At 43.5% G+C, this 16,364-nt stretch overlaps 1 protein-coding gene across 5 annotated transcripts in view; it reads left to right on the plus strand.

Moving 5' to 3' along the window:
* The window catches only part of LOC100380700 (ubiquitin carboxyl-terminal hydrolase CYLD), a 34,995-nt gene extending 18,890 nt beyond the window's left edge, over positions 1 to 16,105 (plus strand). The window contains exons 7-19 of one of the 5 annotated variants that reach the window (XM_045708121.2): positions 2,579 to 2,680; positions 4,664 to 4,780; positions 6,256 to 6,671; positions 6,937 to 7,102; positions 7,266 to 7,407; positions 7,542 to 7,703; positions 7,874 to 7,965; positions 8,073 to 8,139; positions 8,304 to 8,436; positions 11,505 to 11,613; positions 11,765 to 11,883; positions 12,913 to 13,129; positions 13,417 to 16,105. In XM_045708121.2, coding sequence (XP_045564077.1) covers positions 2,579 to 2,680; positions 4,664 to 4,780; positions 6,256 to 6,671; positions 6,937 to 7,102; positions 7,266 to 7,407; positions 7,542 to 7,703; positions 7,874 to 7,965; positions 8,073 to 8,139; positions 8,304 to 8,436; positions 11,505 to 11,613; positions 11,765 to 11,883; positions 12,913 to 13,129; positions 13,417 to 13,601 — 2,027 coding nt within the window. In that variant the 3' untranslated portion in view covers positions 13,602 to 16,105. The remainder of the gene's footprint in view (positions 1 to 2,578; positions 2,681 to 4,663; positions 4,781 to 6,255; positions 6,672 to 6,936; positions 7,103 to 7,265; positions 7,408 to 7,541; positions 7,704 to 7,873; positions 7,966 to 8,072; positions 8,140 to 8,303; positions 8,437 to 11,504; positions 11,614 to 11,764; positions 11,884 to 12,912; positions 13,130 to 13,416) is intronic. The other 4 variants (XM_045708122.2, XM_014176106.3, XM_045708123.2 and 1 more) reach the window with 4 other exon arrangements.
* Positions 16,106 to 16,364: the final 259 nt, after the last annotated feature.

The raw sequence follows: 16,364 nt of genomic DNA on the forward strand, positions 1-16,364 counted from the left end.
ACAGCAGCAGCAGCAGCAGCAGCAGCAGCAGTAGTAACAGCAGCAACAGCAACAGCAGCAACAGCAACAGCAGCAACAGCAACAGCAGCAACAGCAACAGCAGCAGCAGCAGCAGCAGCAGCAGCAGCAGCAGCAGCAGCAGCAGTCGCAGCGCAGCAGCAGCAGCAGCGTAGACAGCAGCAGCAGCAGTAGTAACAGCAGCAGCAGCAGTAGCAACAGCAGCAGTAGTAACAGCAGCAGCAGCAGTAGCAACAGCAGCAGTAGCAACAGCAGCAGTAGCAACAGCAGCAGTAGCAGCAGCAGCAGCAGCAGTAGCAGCAGCAGCAGTAGTAACAGCAGCAGCAGCAGCAGTAGTAACAGCAGCAGCAGCAGCAGTAGTAACAGCAGCAGCAGCAGCAGTAGTAACAGCAGCAGCAGCAGCAGTAGTAACAGCAGCAGCAGCAGTAGTAGTAACAGCAGCAGTAGTAGTAACAGCAGCAGTAGTAGTAACAGCAGCAGTAGTAGTAACAGCAGTAGTAACAGCAGCAGTAGTAGTAACAGCAGCAGCAGCAGCAGTAGTAACAGCAGCAGCAGTAGTAACAGCAGCAGCAGTAGTAACAGCAGCAGCAGTAGTAACAGCAGCAGCAGCAGCAGCAGCAGCAGCAGCAGCAGTAGCAGCAGCAGCAGCAGTAGCAGCAGCAGCAGCAGTAGCAGCAGCAGCAGCAGCAGTAGTAACAGCAGCAGCAGCAGTAGTAACAGCAGCAGCAGCAGTAGTAACAGCAGCAGCAGCAGTAGTAACAGCAGCAGCAGCAGTAGTAACAGCAGCAGCAGTAGTAACAGGGGTAATACAGTTAAAGTTGGATGTTTACATACACTTAGGTTGGAGTTATTAAAACTCGTATTTCAACCACTCCGCAAGTTTCTTGTTAACACACTGTAATTTTGGCAAGTCAGTAACCCTAACCTTACTTTGTGCATGACACAAGTAATTTTTCCAACAATTGTTTACAGACAGATTATTTCACTTATAATTCACTGTATCACAATTCCAGTGTGTCAGAAGTTTACATACACTAAGTTGACTATGCCTTTAAACAGCTTGGAAAATTCCAGAAAATGTCATGGCTTTTGATAAGCTAATTGACATAATTTGAGTCAATTGGAGGTGTATCTGTGGATGTATTTCAAGGCCTACATTCAAACTCAGTGCCTCTTTGCTTGACATCATGGGTAAATCTAAAGAAATCAGCCAAGACCTCAGAAAAATAATTGTAGACCTCCACAAGTCTGGTTCATCCTTGGGAGCAATTTCCAAACGCCTGAAGGTACCACGTTCATCTGTACAAACAATAGTACGCAAGTATAAACACCATGGGACCACGCAGCCGTCATACCGCTCAGGAAGGAGACGCGTTCTGTCTCCTAGCGATGAATGTACTTTGGTGCGAAAAGTGCAAATCAATCCCAGAACAACAGCAAACGACCCTGTGAAGATGCTGGAGGAAACGGGTACAAAAGTATCTATATCCACAGTAAAACGAGCCCTATATCGACATAACCTGAAAGGCCACTCAGCAAGGAAGAAGCCACTGCTCCAAAACCGCCATTAAAAAGCCAGACTACGGTTTGCAACTGCACATGGGGACAAAGATCGTACTTTTTGGAGAAATGTCCTCTCGTCTGATGAAACTGAATTAGAACTGTTTGGCCATAATGACCATCGTTATGTTTGGAGGAAAAAGGGGGAGGCTTGCAAGCCGAAGAACACCATCCCAACCGTGAAGCATGGGGGTGGCAGCATCATGTTGTGGGGGTGTTTTGCTGCAGGAGGGACTGGTGCACTTCACAAAATAGATGGCATCATGAGCGAGGAAAATTATGTGGATATATTGAAGCAACATCTCAAGACATCAGCCTAGGAAGTTAAAGCTTGGTCACAAATGGGTCTTCCAAATGGTCAATGACCCCAAGCATACTTCCAAAGTTGTGGCAAAATGGCTTAAGGACAACAAAGTCAAGGTATTGGAGTGGCCATCACAAAGCCCTGACCTCAATCCTATAGAACATTTGTGGGCAGAATTGAAAAAGTGTGTGCGAGCAAGGGGGCCTACAAACCTGACTCAGTTACACCAGCTCTGTCAGCAGGAATGGGCCAAAATTCACCCAACTTATTGTGGGAAGCTTGTGGAAGGCTACCTGAAGCGTTTGACCCAAGTTAAACAATTTAAAGGCAATGCTACCAAATACTAATTGAGTGTATGTAAACTTCTGACCCACTGGGAATGTGATGAAAGAAATAAAAGCTGAAATAAATCATTCTCTCTACTATTATTCTGACATTTCATATTCTTAAATAAAGTGGTGATCCTAACTGACCTAAGACATGGAATTTTTACTAGGATTAAATGTCAGGAATTGTGAAAAACTGTGTTTAAATGTATTTGGCTAAGGTGTATGTAAAACTTACGACTGTATATACTGTATACCTGCCAGCACCTGCAACAAGACAGACAGCTGTGCAGTGTAGGGTTTTTGCACAAGGGGACGGGTATATCCGTGTTGTTCCACAATGTTGTTATACTGGACTGTGTGTTTGCAGAATACTCCATGCAGGACCAGAGGCTGCAGAAGCACAGTTTTACCCCCAGAGGCAGCAGCAGTGACAAGTCCTCCTCTGGCCAAAGCAAACCAAAGAGCAAAGGTACTGCTGTTGGCTTCAAGTGCATGTACTAACTAACACTATAACACTTTAACATGATGTTAGTGTACTGATGTGATTTTGTCTGATGGTTCTGTCATTGGGAAATAATATCAATAAGGCATGATGACTGAATTTTGGAAAATTGAAGTATTGCCAGATTCCATTTGTGTGAATGGTCAATTTGGATTCCAGGGCTGATGTGAATGGTGTGGAGTGGTGAGAGTTACCGAACCATTGTGTTCCTTGCATGGCTACTGACCTGCTCAGTGTGCTGACGATCTGCCTCCCGTTCCCTCTCTCTATGCCTTTCTCTCTCCCTCCTCTCCTCACCTATCCCGCTGTCATCAAAGAACACCTCATAATAATGGCTGCAATGGAGCGAATTTAATGGTATGAAAAACATGGTTTTCATGGGTGTCGTGTCTTAGGTCTTCAGTTTTAATGATGCCAATTTATCAAATAACACTAATTATTATTACGCGATTTAAACTGATTAATCATGTAACTGCAATTAACTAGGAAGTCGGGGCACCAAGGAAAATATTCAGATTACAAAATTATAATTTTCCTAATCTAACTTTCAGATATTTTAATATCTGATCAATTAGTCTTCGAATTAATGAATTATTATTTACCTCACGTTAGTCTCATTCCAAACGTCGTAAATTGTTGATTATCTGCACCAACCCAGTCTTCACTATGAGTCATCCATACATCAATTGTCTTAAAATCATTTATTTACTAACTAGGTAATTCACAGAAATGCATAACAAACAGTAGATATGTTTACAAGGAAATGATAGGAGAATGTGCCCTAGTGGGCTAAACCGGCATGGCGGCTTGTTAGACAAAAGGGGAGTGGGGGGGTCATCTGAGGAGACACTACAGAGTTGAATATTATAACAATTGAAATGCTAATCCTTTGCACATGAACGCTCACTCATTCGGGAGCAATTGCAATCAATATATATATTTATGCTCAGCGTGTCGTCGGGATCTCTGTTGAAAAGTTAGTTTCTGTTGGAGAGTCTGTCCGCCCTCTCTCTCCCTCTCTGTCGTGGTTAGAATGGATAGTTCAGAATAACGTTCATGTCGTTATAGAATAGCGGTTTCGGCGGTTGTCGGTCTTTGCGCTCAGTGATACCGAATTCCTAGCTGCAGACTAGTAATTAATATCAAAGACTTGTTCTTATTCTGTCGGTATCGATAGTCTAAGAGTTTAACCACGTGGTATGGTTAAAAGTTCATCAAGAGAAATGCATGGTCTCAAACCTTGGCCCTCTCGTTATCGAGGTAAGCTGGTCTGGTGATAGAAAACCTAGGTGGTGGTTTTATTCGGAAGAGCAGAAAAAGGGCCTGTCCCATGACACCAGATCATAACTGTGCTCATGGGAGGTCCTCTGATTTAGTTAAACTCCAAAGGGAATTGGAGTTCCCTTCATTAAACAGTCCAAAATCACATTACACAATTTCACAAACAGTTTCATCCTTATTCATTAATTTTATACAACCATTAGATGTAAGTCTCATACCTGAGACTCTTCTATAAACATGGTTATGGTAAGGTGGTGGTGTTGTCTCTCATGAGTTTCACAAAATTGTACCAAACGGATCAGTTCATAGCTGGATTCTTCACCGATCTTTTATACCTTCTCCAGAACATAAATGTCGTTCGGTTCTCCAGTTCTGTGAGGTGGAAGAAATTCCTTTGTCTTCTCTATGACAACTCACTCTCTCTCTCTATACTGTGGCCATGAGGAGAGGGTCTCCTCATAGGAATTTACGACCTCTCTTACGAGCCTGGTGAGAGGGGGATGGTGCTCGCAGTACCCAAAGAGGGCAACGTCATGACATGGGTTTGATACCATTCCATTTACTCCATTCCAGCCATTATTATGAGCCATTCTCCCCCCAGCAAGCTCCACTGCATCAAACGCATACCTGCTTCTTTTCTGTTTCTCTGTTGACTTGTGTTATCTCCAGGCTTAGGTCTTCAGTGTGGGAGTAGAAGCAAGTCAGAGTTGTATTATACTTTAAATGGCAGCTCTGTTGACCACCCAGTCCAGGCAAAATCCAAAAGCACATGGTACATTGATGAAGGTAAAGCCCCAGCAAGATACAGTACTGAGACTCCCATCTGTCTTGATAGCAGGGTCCTGTTAATGCATGGTTGTTCTACAGTATTCATTTACCAATCAGTGAACAAATAAAGAATGCGTTTGATCTTTAACTTAATTATTGTTTTGGTAGATAACATTATTTTTATTTTACCGTGATTTGATTAAAAAAGCTTGCTATCAAGACTAGGGCTGTGACGATACCAGTATCAAGATATTTTTTCCAGTGCAAAAATAAAATCATGAAGCAGATCAAACTCTTTTGGTCCTTTTTAAAATACCTGCTTCATGTAAAATAGTGTGTTCTATAGCTTGGAAAATAAATACATGTGACTGGATGACAACACAACGGGGGTTGTTTTCCTAAAGAAGTTAAATCCGTTTTGTTTCCTTGCCACTATACTAACGAGTATCGCGATACTGGTATTGTCCCAGCCCTGATCAAGACCCTTCACTGAGAGTCCTCTATCTATTCATTCCCATTAACTGTGAGGTCCACCTGCATGGTGCAATTGCTGTGGCATGGTCTTCCTCAAATCACAAAGGCTTTTAATAATGCTTTAATAACATTTCTTGCAGTTATTCGCTCTCAGAATAATTAAATTAGGTAAAGTACTGTACTTTATTCTTGATGGTTTCCCGTAAGCATTAGTGAAAGCCTTCAGTACTGGGTTTAAGTGAGGATATGGATATGTTTCATGGGGGATGGTGTGGGGTAGTTTAGGTAGGTAGCCTACATGGGGTCAAAGATAATTTTCCTTACAGCATGGTGGTGATGAATGGATAATTACACAAGTGAAACCAAGGGATTGAAAGTCATTGAGTCATGTAAAGCCTGTGTGTAAAGTTATGGAGCTGTCAGTGGACTCTAGGGTGAGGAAGACCCAGTGGAGATGACTCCTATGTCGCAGGAATGAGAGATCCTGTCACAGCTGTTCTCTCTGTTCTGTTTCATCACCTCTGTTTTGTTTTTCATCACTGTCTTCTCCCCATATGTTCAGGTCCATCATATTCATATTTGATGGTGTATTGTATTTTCCATTGGTGACGTGATGATCTTGTGACTCACCCATCTCTTCTGGATTATTCTGTGGCTGTCTCCATGTGGAGGCATTTAGATTTTCTCAACACTCTCACAGTGACACAAATATTTACATTTTTCAACTCCCATGGGAGGTAAATTAAAACGTCCTTGTGTCACACAAGGTACATTTTGTGGTTATGTTTACACTGAATGTAAAAATGTGTATACACTTTGTAGTGAAAGTGTTTATAAGCCAACGTTACATTTGGTTTGCTAAAGCTGATATGAAGCTGTGACACCACCTGCACACTCCCTATTCACAACATTGGCAAAAAAGCCTAATTAATATCTAATGAGTCCACAATGCTAGAAGCTCTCTGTCAGTGTAATATCTGCTGCAGTGAAAATTGATTGTCTGTTGTTTTCCTCTGCAGTCGGGGAAGACCCTGCCAAGTCCCTCACAGACACGCCCCCTGACTTCAATGAAACCACACCTCCTACCAGGGCCCCGCCCTCTGCTTCCTTGTCCAATGACAACAAGTTCCACTCCCTGCCCTTCAGCCTGAGCCGTAAGACGGGGCCCAATGGCAGCATGAGCCATGGACCCCTCTCCCTCTCCGTGCAGTCAGTGATGGGAGAGCAGATGCAGATGCAGATGCCAGAGCCCCCGTCGCCCACCCCTCCCTCCCCGCGGCCCCCCTCACCCCCCAGCTCTCGCGGGGGTGGGGGTGTGCCTGGTCTGGAGGTGGGGTCCCTAGTGGAGGTGAAGGAGAACCCGCCCCTGTGTGGGGTCATCCGCTGGGTGGGGCTGCCTCCGGGACTACCAGAGCCACTGGCTGGCCTGGAGCTGGTGAGAGATCATTACACTGACAGGAAGGATTGTCTCTTTGTAGCCTCTGAGACCTGGCTGTTTTGTCTTGTGTTTTTCCCAATAACATTGTCACAGCAAGTGAACTAAGGATTTAAGGAAAACTTCAGAGAAACCAACATTTTGTTAATTGAATGGTAGAATCATCCAAATCCAGTATCATTACTAGCTATATGTTTGGTGTAATAGCATACAGCTAACTGCACTCATAACATCATGATGGCCTTGTCTGGTTCTGCTCTCTCAGGAGGAAGAGTGTGTTGGCTGTACAGACGGCACCTTTCAAGGTACCCGCTACTTCAGCTGCGCGCCCAAGAAGGCCCTGTTTGTGAAGCTGAAATGCTGCCGGCCTGACTCCCGTTTCCCCTCCCTACACCACTCCTCCAACCCCATAGAGAGATGCAACTCTATCGGTGAGTCACTGGTATCACCTGTCAGTCCTGCGCTGAATTACAAATTGACCCCTAGGTACTCCCTAGGATTGGACGGGTAAAGGCAATACAGGGACATTTCCACCCAGCTAAGCAGTCCTGCCCAGGATTGTCAACTTAAACTTCACTGTTTGTGTCTGTCCAGCTTTCGGGGGTTATCTGAGTGAGGTGGTGCATGAGAACACTCCTCCACGCACTGAGAATGATGGTCTGGACATCATGGTGGGCAAGAAGAAAGGTATCCAGGGTCACTACAACTCTTGCTACCTGGACTCCACACTCTTCTGGTGAGGACATTAGAGAGAGAGCTCTGAATTTTCGCTTCTTCCTTGCATATATTATAGAGCTCTTAACCTCCTCATTCCTATGTCACTGTAGATTTTTATTTTTATTTTTTTATTTTTTGTGTGTCTCTCAACAGGGAATCATGGTTTTTCTTTCCCTCTTTTCCTGTCTTTAGCCTGTTTTCCTTCAGCTCAGTCCTGGACACGGTTCTGCTGAGGCCGAGGTCCAAGACTGATGTAGAGTATTACCGAGAGACACAGGAGCTGCTACGCACAGAGATAGTCAACCCCCTGCGAATGTAAGTAGGAAACTGCTCATTGTGTTTTGTTCAGACGCATTCGTTCAATATAATGTCATGTGGCAAACCAATGCTTAACATGTCATTTATAAGCACTTTCATTTGTTTTCTAGACACAGCCAAGTATCATAACTGTGAGATCCTCTGATTCTATTTTATTTGTCTTGTAGACATGGCTATGTGTGTGCCACTAAAGTGATGAAGCTCAGAAGGATACTGGAGAAGGTAGAAGCTGCCTCAGGGTTCACATCTGAAGAAAAAGGTGTCTAATGCCTTTATCAAAATATTAACGTTTTGGGGTTTTGTTATTAATGTCAAACTTATTCTAAATGTTTTAAGCGTGTTATAAACTTAATGGTCACCTCACAGATCCTGAGGAGTTCCTCAATATTCTGTTCCATCACATATTGAGGGTGGACCCCTTACTCAAGCTGAGGTCAGTCTACATTAAACATATCCTCTTGTTATTACTTATCTAAACTATTTCTGCTAATAGTATACACATTTAATAATATTTAGACATGCATCTAAGCTGAGCTGAAATTAGTATGATTTCCAGTGTATTACACATGATATCCTGTTTGTGTCTGTCGTGTCTAGGTCGGCAGGTCAGAAGGTTCAGGACTGCTACTTCTACCAGATCTTCATGGATAAGAAGGACAAAGTGGGTGTGCCAACCAGCCAGCAGCTCATAGAGTGGTCCTTCATCAACAGTGACCTCAAGTTTGCTGAGGTGACCTGTCTGTATGTCTGGCTGGCTGTCTGTCAGTGGTTGGGTTGCTCAGAGGTGAATGATTTGCTGATTGCAATCAAGAAGCAATTCATTCTAGGAGCATGAAGGGAGAGTCAACTTGACTATCAATTCTAATGATTAGCTGAGTTAATCAATGACAGGCTGAGCTACTATGGGAAATTGGCAGGATCCGTAGCTTGTAGAATACACATACAGTTCTCTTTTGTGGAATTTAAGTGGGATGTTGTTTGCTCTGCTGTCACCAATCAAGTGCTTTATTTTCAGGATTTGTTTGTTATATAATGGCTGTTCCTCAGTAAGGTAAGATGGTGCTGACAGATATGGCAGCTCTGCTTCTAGGTCCAAAGCAACTTTGCAGTATTTCGTTTTTTTGTGTGTTATTTCTTACATTATTAGCCCATCTTTTTGGGGGTGTTATTACATACAGCTGTAAGAACTTTTGGATATCAGAGCGGTGGTAACTCGCCAGGAATACGACTTTCTCGAATTGGATTCTTTGTTCGTACCCTCCAGGGCAATTGAACTTATTCCAGAGCCTGCTCCAAAACACTGCCGGCGGAGAAGAGATATTTAGAGTGGAATTCTAGTCTGACTCTGGAGGCGTGCACACCATCCACCGCTTATATTACTCGCTAATGTTTAGTCTCTGGACAATAAAGTAGACGAGCTCAGAGCGAGGATCTCCTTCCAGAGAGACATCAGGGATTGTAACATACTTTGTTTCACAGAAACATGGCTCTCTCGGGATATACTGACCCTGTCCGTACAGCCAGTTGAGTTCTCAATACATTGCGCAGACAGGAATAAAGAACTCTCCGGGAAGAAGAAAGGCAGGGGTGTATGTTTCATGATTAACTACTCATGGTGTGACTGTGATAACATACAGAAACTCAAGTCCTTTTGTTCACCCGACCTAAAATACCCCACAATCAAATGCCGACTATTACCTCCCATGAGAATTATCTTCGGTTATAGTCACAGCCGTGTATATTCCCTCTCAAGCCGATACCACGGCGGCTCTCAAAGAACTACACTAGACTTTATGCAAACTGGAAACCACATATTCTGAGGCCGAATTTATTGTAGCTGGGGATTTTAACAAAGCATATTTGAGGAAAACGCTATCGAAGTTTTACCAACTGTAGTACTCGCTCTAGAAAAACATTGGACTACTGCTACTCAACTTTTCGAAATGCCTACAAGGCCCTCACCCACCCTCCCGTCTACAGACAATCACGGACTACAAAGGGAACACTGTCTTGCTTGAAGATGTCCACCATTGTTCCTGTACCCAAGAAAGCAAAGGTAACTGATCTAAATGACTATCGCCCCGTAGCGCTCACCTCTGTCGTCATGTGGTGCTTTGAGAGACTAGTCAAGGATCATATCACCTCTACCTTACCTGACACCCTAGACCCACTTCAATTTGCTTACCGCCCCAATAGATCCACAGACAATGCAATCGCCATCGCACTGCACACTGCCCCATCCCATCTGGAAAAGAGGAATACCCATGTAAGAATGCTGTTCATTGACTATAGCTCAGCATTCAACACCATAGTGCCCTTCAAGCTCATCATTAAGCTCGGGGCCCTGGGTCTCAACCCCGCCCTGTGCAACTGGGTTCTGGACTTCCTGATGGGCTGCCCCCAGGTGGTGAAGGTAGGAAACAACACCTCCACTTTGCTTATCCTCAACACTGGGGCCCCACAAGGGTGCCTGCTCAGCCCCTTCCTGTACTCCTGTTCATCCATGACTGCATGGCCACACACGCTTCCAACTCAATCATCAAGTTTGCAGACGACACAACAGTGGTAGGCCTGATTACCATCAATGACGAGACAGCCTACGGGGAGGAGGTGAGGGTCCTGGGAGAGTGGTGCCAGGAAAATAAATTCTCACTCAACGTCAACAAAACAAAAGTGCTGATTATGAACTTCAGGAAACAGCAGAGGGAGCACGTCCCCTATCCACATTGTCGGTACCGCAGTGGAGAAGGTGGAAAGCCTCCCTTCGGTGTACACATCACTGAAGATCTGAAATGGTCCACCGACAGACAGTGTGGTGAAGAAGGCGCAACAGCGCCTCTTCAACCTCAGGAGGCTGAAGAAATTTGGCTTGGCCCCTAAAACCCAAACAAACTTTCAGATGCACGATTGCGAGCATCCTGTCGGGCTGTATCACCGCCTGGTACGGCAACTCCCAACACATCACCGAGGGCAAACTACCTGCACTCCAGGACACCTACAGCCCCCGATGTCACAGGAAGGCCAAAAAGATCATCGACATCAACCACCACTTCACCCCGCTATCATCCGGAAGGCGAGGTCAGTACAGGTGCATTAACGCTGAGACCGAGAGACTGAAAACAGCCTATCTCAAGGCCATCAGACTTATAAATAGACATCACTAGCCGTCTTCCACCCGGTTACGCAACCCTGCACCTTAGAGGCTCCCGAGTGGCGCAGCGGTCTAAGGCACTGCATCTCAGTGCTAGAGGCGTCACTACAGACCCTGGTTCGATTCCAGGCTGTATCACAACCGGCCAGGATTGGGAGTCCCATAGGGCGGCGCACAATTGGCCCAGCGTCGTCCAGGTTAGGGTTTGGCAGGGGTAGGCCGTCATTGTAAATAAGAATTTCTTCTTAACTGATTTGCCTAGTTAAATAAAGGTTAACTAAATACAAATAAAAGAGGCTGCTGCCTTATATACATACTGTAGACTTGTAATCACTGGCCACTTTAATAATGGAACACTAGTCAATTTAATAATGTTTACATACTACTTTACTCATCTCATATGTATATACTGTATTCTATTCTACATTATTTTAGTCAATGCCACTCCGACATTGCTCAATCTAATATTTATATATTTCTTAATTCCATTCTTTTACTTTTGGACTTGTGTGAATTGTTAGATACTACTGCACTGTTGGCGCTAGGAACACAAGCATTTCGCTACACCCGCAATAACATCTGCTAAATATGTGTATGTGACCAATAAAATTTGATGTGGTGACTTCATGCGTCTTCTCTCTGTTCAGGCTCCTTCCTGCCTTATCATCCAGATGCCTCGCTTTGGGAAGGACTTCAAGATGTTCAACAAGATCTTCCCCTCACTGGAGTTAGACATCACAGACTTACTTGAAGACAGTGCGTAAAAAGTTATTTTATTTGAATGTGGTTGTAGTTGGATTATCATTATTGAATGTGGTAACTTTTTCCAAACCATACTGTTCTCCATCGACATATGGTTCTGTGTTGGTGTGTATAGTCAATTCTCAACCCGGTGCTTCTCTCTCAGCTCCCAGGGAGTGTCGAATCTGCGGGGGTCTGGCTCTGTATGAATGCAGGGAGTGCTACGAGGACGGTGACATCACTGCCGGGAAGATAAAACAGTTCTGTGAAAAGTGCAATACACAGGTAACAGACAGAGGGTGCCATTTCACCAACATAGAAGCTAAGGGGATCTCATCACGGACTTGCAGTAGTTGTAAAGCAGTGTAGTTCCAGTACAATCCACTTGGGGGCGACAAGTCCTAAGGAATGACTGAGTTTCTTGTAACTTTCTAAGTTGTATTTTATACTGTGTGGTTTGAGCCCTCAATGCTGATTGGCTGATACCTGTGGTATAAGGTCTGATATACCACGGCTATGACAAAACATGCATTTTTACTTCTCTAATTACGTTGGTAATCAGTTTAGAATAGCAATAAGGCACCTCGGGGGTTTGTGGTATATGACCAATATACCACGGCTAAGGGCTGTATCCAGGCACTCCTCGTTGTGTCGTGCTTAAGAACAGCCATTAGCCGTGGTATATTGGCTATATACCATACCCCCTCGTGCCTTATTGCTTAAATAACTTATAGCTGAAGACAAAATATTTACCTTGAACTTTATTTTTGCCAAACTCTGTGAATATGTATGTATGTATGTATGTATGTATGTATGTATGTATGTATGTATGTATGTATGTATATATATATATGTATGTATGTGTATATATATATATATATACATATGTATATGTGTGTGTATATATGTGTATATGTGTGTGTGTGTATATGTATATGTGTATACGTGTATATATATATATATGTGTATATGTGTGTATGTATGTATGTATGTATATATATATATATATATATATGTGTATATGTGTGTATGTATGTATGTATGTATGTATATATGTATGTGTATATATATATATATATATATATATATGTGTATGTGTGTGTGTGTGTGTGTAATTGATTTTTTTTTAAACTAATTAATTATGAAACTTGTCATTCTTCAGTTTATTCTTTACACTGTAGTTGCCATCGATCTGTGAGAACTGTTATTAGACCGATTTATAACTAGTGCATAGAAATACTTACAAAATCCCCAAGAAATAGGTAAATACTTATTTCCAACCATTATGTGTCATACGTGTATGTGTTCCCTCAGGTTCACCTCCACCCGAGGAGGAAGGCCCATCGCCACGGCAAGTTGTCCGTCCCCAAGGAACTGCAGGAGGGTGTGTGGCGGCAGGGTAGCTTCCCTCGCCAGCGGATGGAGCTGTTCGCTGTGCTCTGCATCGAGACCAGTCACTACGTGGCCTTCGTCAAGTACGGCCACCAAGACTCTGCATGGCTCTTCTTCGACAGTATGGCCGACCGCGACGGTATGGGGAGAAAAATCTTCTTCAGGAGTTATTGGATAACTGTGTTTTTTGTTGTTGTGGGGGAAGCAGTATTTTGAATCATTTACAAAGATATTATGAACTGTCAAACCAGCTATTTTTCTGATATTGTCTCATTGTTCATAATTATGAATAGATATTCAGCTCAATAGTAAATATTTTGGATTCATTCACACACAGAAATGATATTACATAGAAATATAACTAGAACACTTGCCATTGCTTTAATACCACAGATGTGAGTGCTCTGTCTGTTTGTTGTTCCACAGGAGGGCAGAATGGCTTCAACATCCCCCAGGTGTCTCCATGTCCGGAGGTGGGGGCCTATCTGAAGATGACCCCTGAGGAGCTCCATGCCCTGGACCCCAAGAGCATCCAGGGCCAGGCTCGCCGTCTGCTGTGTGACGCCTACATGTGCATGTACCAGAGCCCCACCATGAGCCTGTACAAGTAGAGCCCCTGGGGCAGGGGACTCCCAGACAGATCGACAGACAGACAGACGGGAGAGCTGCAGTCCAGAGCTCCAGAGCTCTCTCCCTGTGTCCCCACCTCCTCCTCAATGCCTGCCCTTGTCTCCTCAGTCTACTCTGCCCAAAGTGAAGAGACTATAAAAGAAAAAAGCTTATTTGCACTGTGCATTTGTTGAAGTGTTGTTCTTCTTGTTTTCCCTCTGTGGTGAACAACAAAACAAGCTGATCTTGACGTCAGTAGCTTCCCTGTGCCTCGTAGCTGAGTGGTGGGGGACGGCGGTCGATGGAGACACGAGAAGCCCGCTGAATATTATTCTCTTCCTGTGGAGAGGAAGAGGAGAGAGAGAGGGGGGGGGGGGGGGACGGCATGCTCTCCTCAGCTGACCAAACATGCGAAACAAAAACAAGCCGTGTTAATGGAAGGACAGAGGCCACCTCATTTACCTAAAGCAGGGGGAGTCCTGCTTTTCTTAATCAGTGTAAGAGATGGGAGCGCTCCATAATTCAACTCATAGTGGAAATAATGCCATATTCAAAACCCTCAACCAACTATGTATACTGTTTAAACAGCTTGTCTTAAGACATCATTAGTTAGTACCATGATCCATTATGTCAGATGTGTACCACCACCAACAGTATATTTATGTCAACCGAATATAGCATTAGGATCAACCAGAATACTTTGGGTGGCATATTTCCCAAAATATACCTTGTAGATTTCATGAAAGTGTGTGTGTGTGTTCCAAATGGATATATGTTAAAGGCGGCTGTATGACAGTTCTACATGCAGTCAGAGGACAGGTCAGGTACTCTAAAGCCTGGCAGGTGTTTTTGAATTAACAGTTTGTGGAAATATTCAACTGAAATTTAAAGTTTTTTTCTTTTTCTTTTTTGTAAGTCTCAAGGCATTGTGTGTCAGCAAACTAAATTATTTTCTATCTAAACTTTTAACTGCACTCAAGACATAGCAAACCCCTGCTTGGCATTTGTCATACTCAATACTTATCTATCTGATGAGACAAACAGTATATGCCTTTTGTCTTTTTCATACATTTGTGACAGTCAACTCCCCAACCGTGGATCAAAATCAAGTAACTTAAAATACAGTATATACCTAATTATATTTTAATCTCAATATATTTACATTCTCGTATTTTCTTTTTTTGAAGGAAATGTAAAAAATATATTAAATATAATCTTTCTGGTACTCCTCCCATCTCTCACCAGATATTGAAGTGAGTTCTTGTGATTCATGCTGTCCCATTAATACTACTGAATGTTACCACCAGTGGCATGCTGGGTAGTGTAGTTTAATGTCACAATGAAGGCCTGATTGGGAGGTTCAATGCTGGTTTCCAGATGACTACAACCTCCACAAAGCCCCATTGTGATTGTTTTCCCAGGGACCCTCAAAGGGGACATTATTACTGTGTGTGCTTGTTTCTGCACTGCTGAAGTTTAATGCTCGTCACAGACAGACAGGAGGACTTTCTTTACTCCACTGGAGCCTGTGAGTCTCTGATATGGATATGAACATTGACTTGTGCATCTATCTGTAAAGTATATAATGGATGGAAATTAATGTCCGTGCTGTTCTCGTAAATGTTAACTAAATTAAAACCCCTGTTTTGAAAGGTATGAAAAGTGTTTATTTGTGTGTTGGAGATGTTTTGCCATGTGCCTGGCAGTTTGCTTTGTTTGGCGTGTCTGAGTATGAGTGCATTGGGGTACGCTTGTCGTGTAGCTTAATGACAACTCTGGTGTGTGTCCGTGTCCTCACCTGTCACAGAGGTGCAGGTCTCATTAGCATGGTGTCTCTGCAGGGGCTCAGCACAGCAGGGATTCTGCTCTGGTCGATGCGTTTGTCAGAGAGACGGGCTGCAGATGGGACTAACCTCCCCGTGGGCAGAGACACAGCAGCTGGACACTGGTCCGACAGGGAGCTCGAGGCCCAGACAGCACATTAACACAAGGTTCTATTTTCTTCTCTTTATCACCTCAAACTACAGTCTACTGGAAAAGGCAGAAATACTTCACATTTTTTAAACCTATCTCTGATCAATCATTGTTAAAATAATGAAAAGGGTTTGCTTTTTGAGTTACTCATAACTCACTGAGCACAGACATCAATTCAATGTTTATTCCACGTGGCTCAATGTCATTTTATTGAAATGTCGTGGAAACAACGTTGATTCAACCAGTGTGTGCCCAGCGGGTGCATGGCTACATTTCCAGCTTAGTGAGTGACTTGCAGTGCCTGTCTGAGGGCTGCAGAATTTCAAGCTCTTGAGAAAAGTCTCTCATCTATGTTTAAGCAGTTGTTGACAATGTGTGAGCAAGTGGGTTTATGCTTTTAGTCATAGGAGTATTACAATATGGGCCCCTGTTTAGGCCTCTTTAAAACAACAGTCAATCATCTGCTGTCCAGGAAATAAATACAAATTGGGTGCAATATTCTTAACAATAAAGAATGACAGATCAGTTTTAAGATGGCAGTTTGTTTGACCACTTGTGTGACTGGCTTTTTATTGTTATTATCCCCGTGGCCTATATGTTGGGATTAAGTTCCATATACCCTATGACCCAATTCCCCAGACACTTAGCAACAAATAGATAAATCAACCTATATTATATATACATTTCCCCCACAGGAACCATCTTACACACCTTACACCCATTTAGTTTTTAGTCAAACTTGAAACCAGCTTAGCAAGCTGACTTCAGAAGTGCCAGATAAGTATTTGTCA

The sequence above is a fragment of the Salmo salar genome, chromosome 26 (genome assembly GCF_965601325.2).
Source record: "Salmo salar chromosome 26, fSalSal1, whole genome shotgun sequence".
Lineage (NCBI taxonomy): Eukaryota > Metazoa > Chordata > Actinopteri > Salmoniformes > Salmonidae > Salmo > Salmo salar.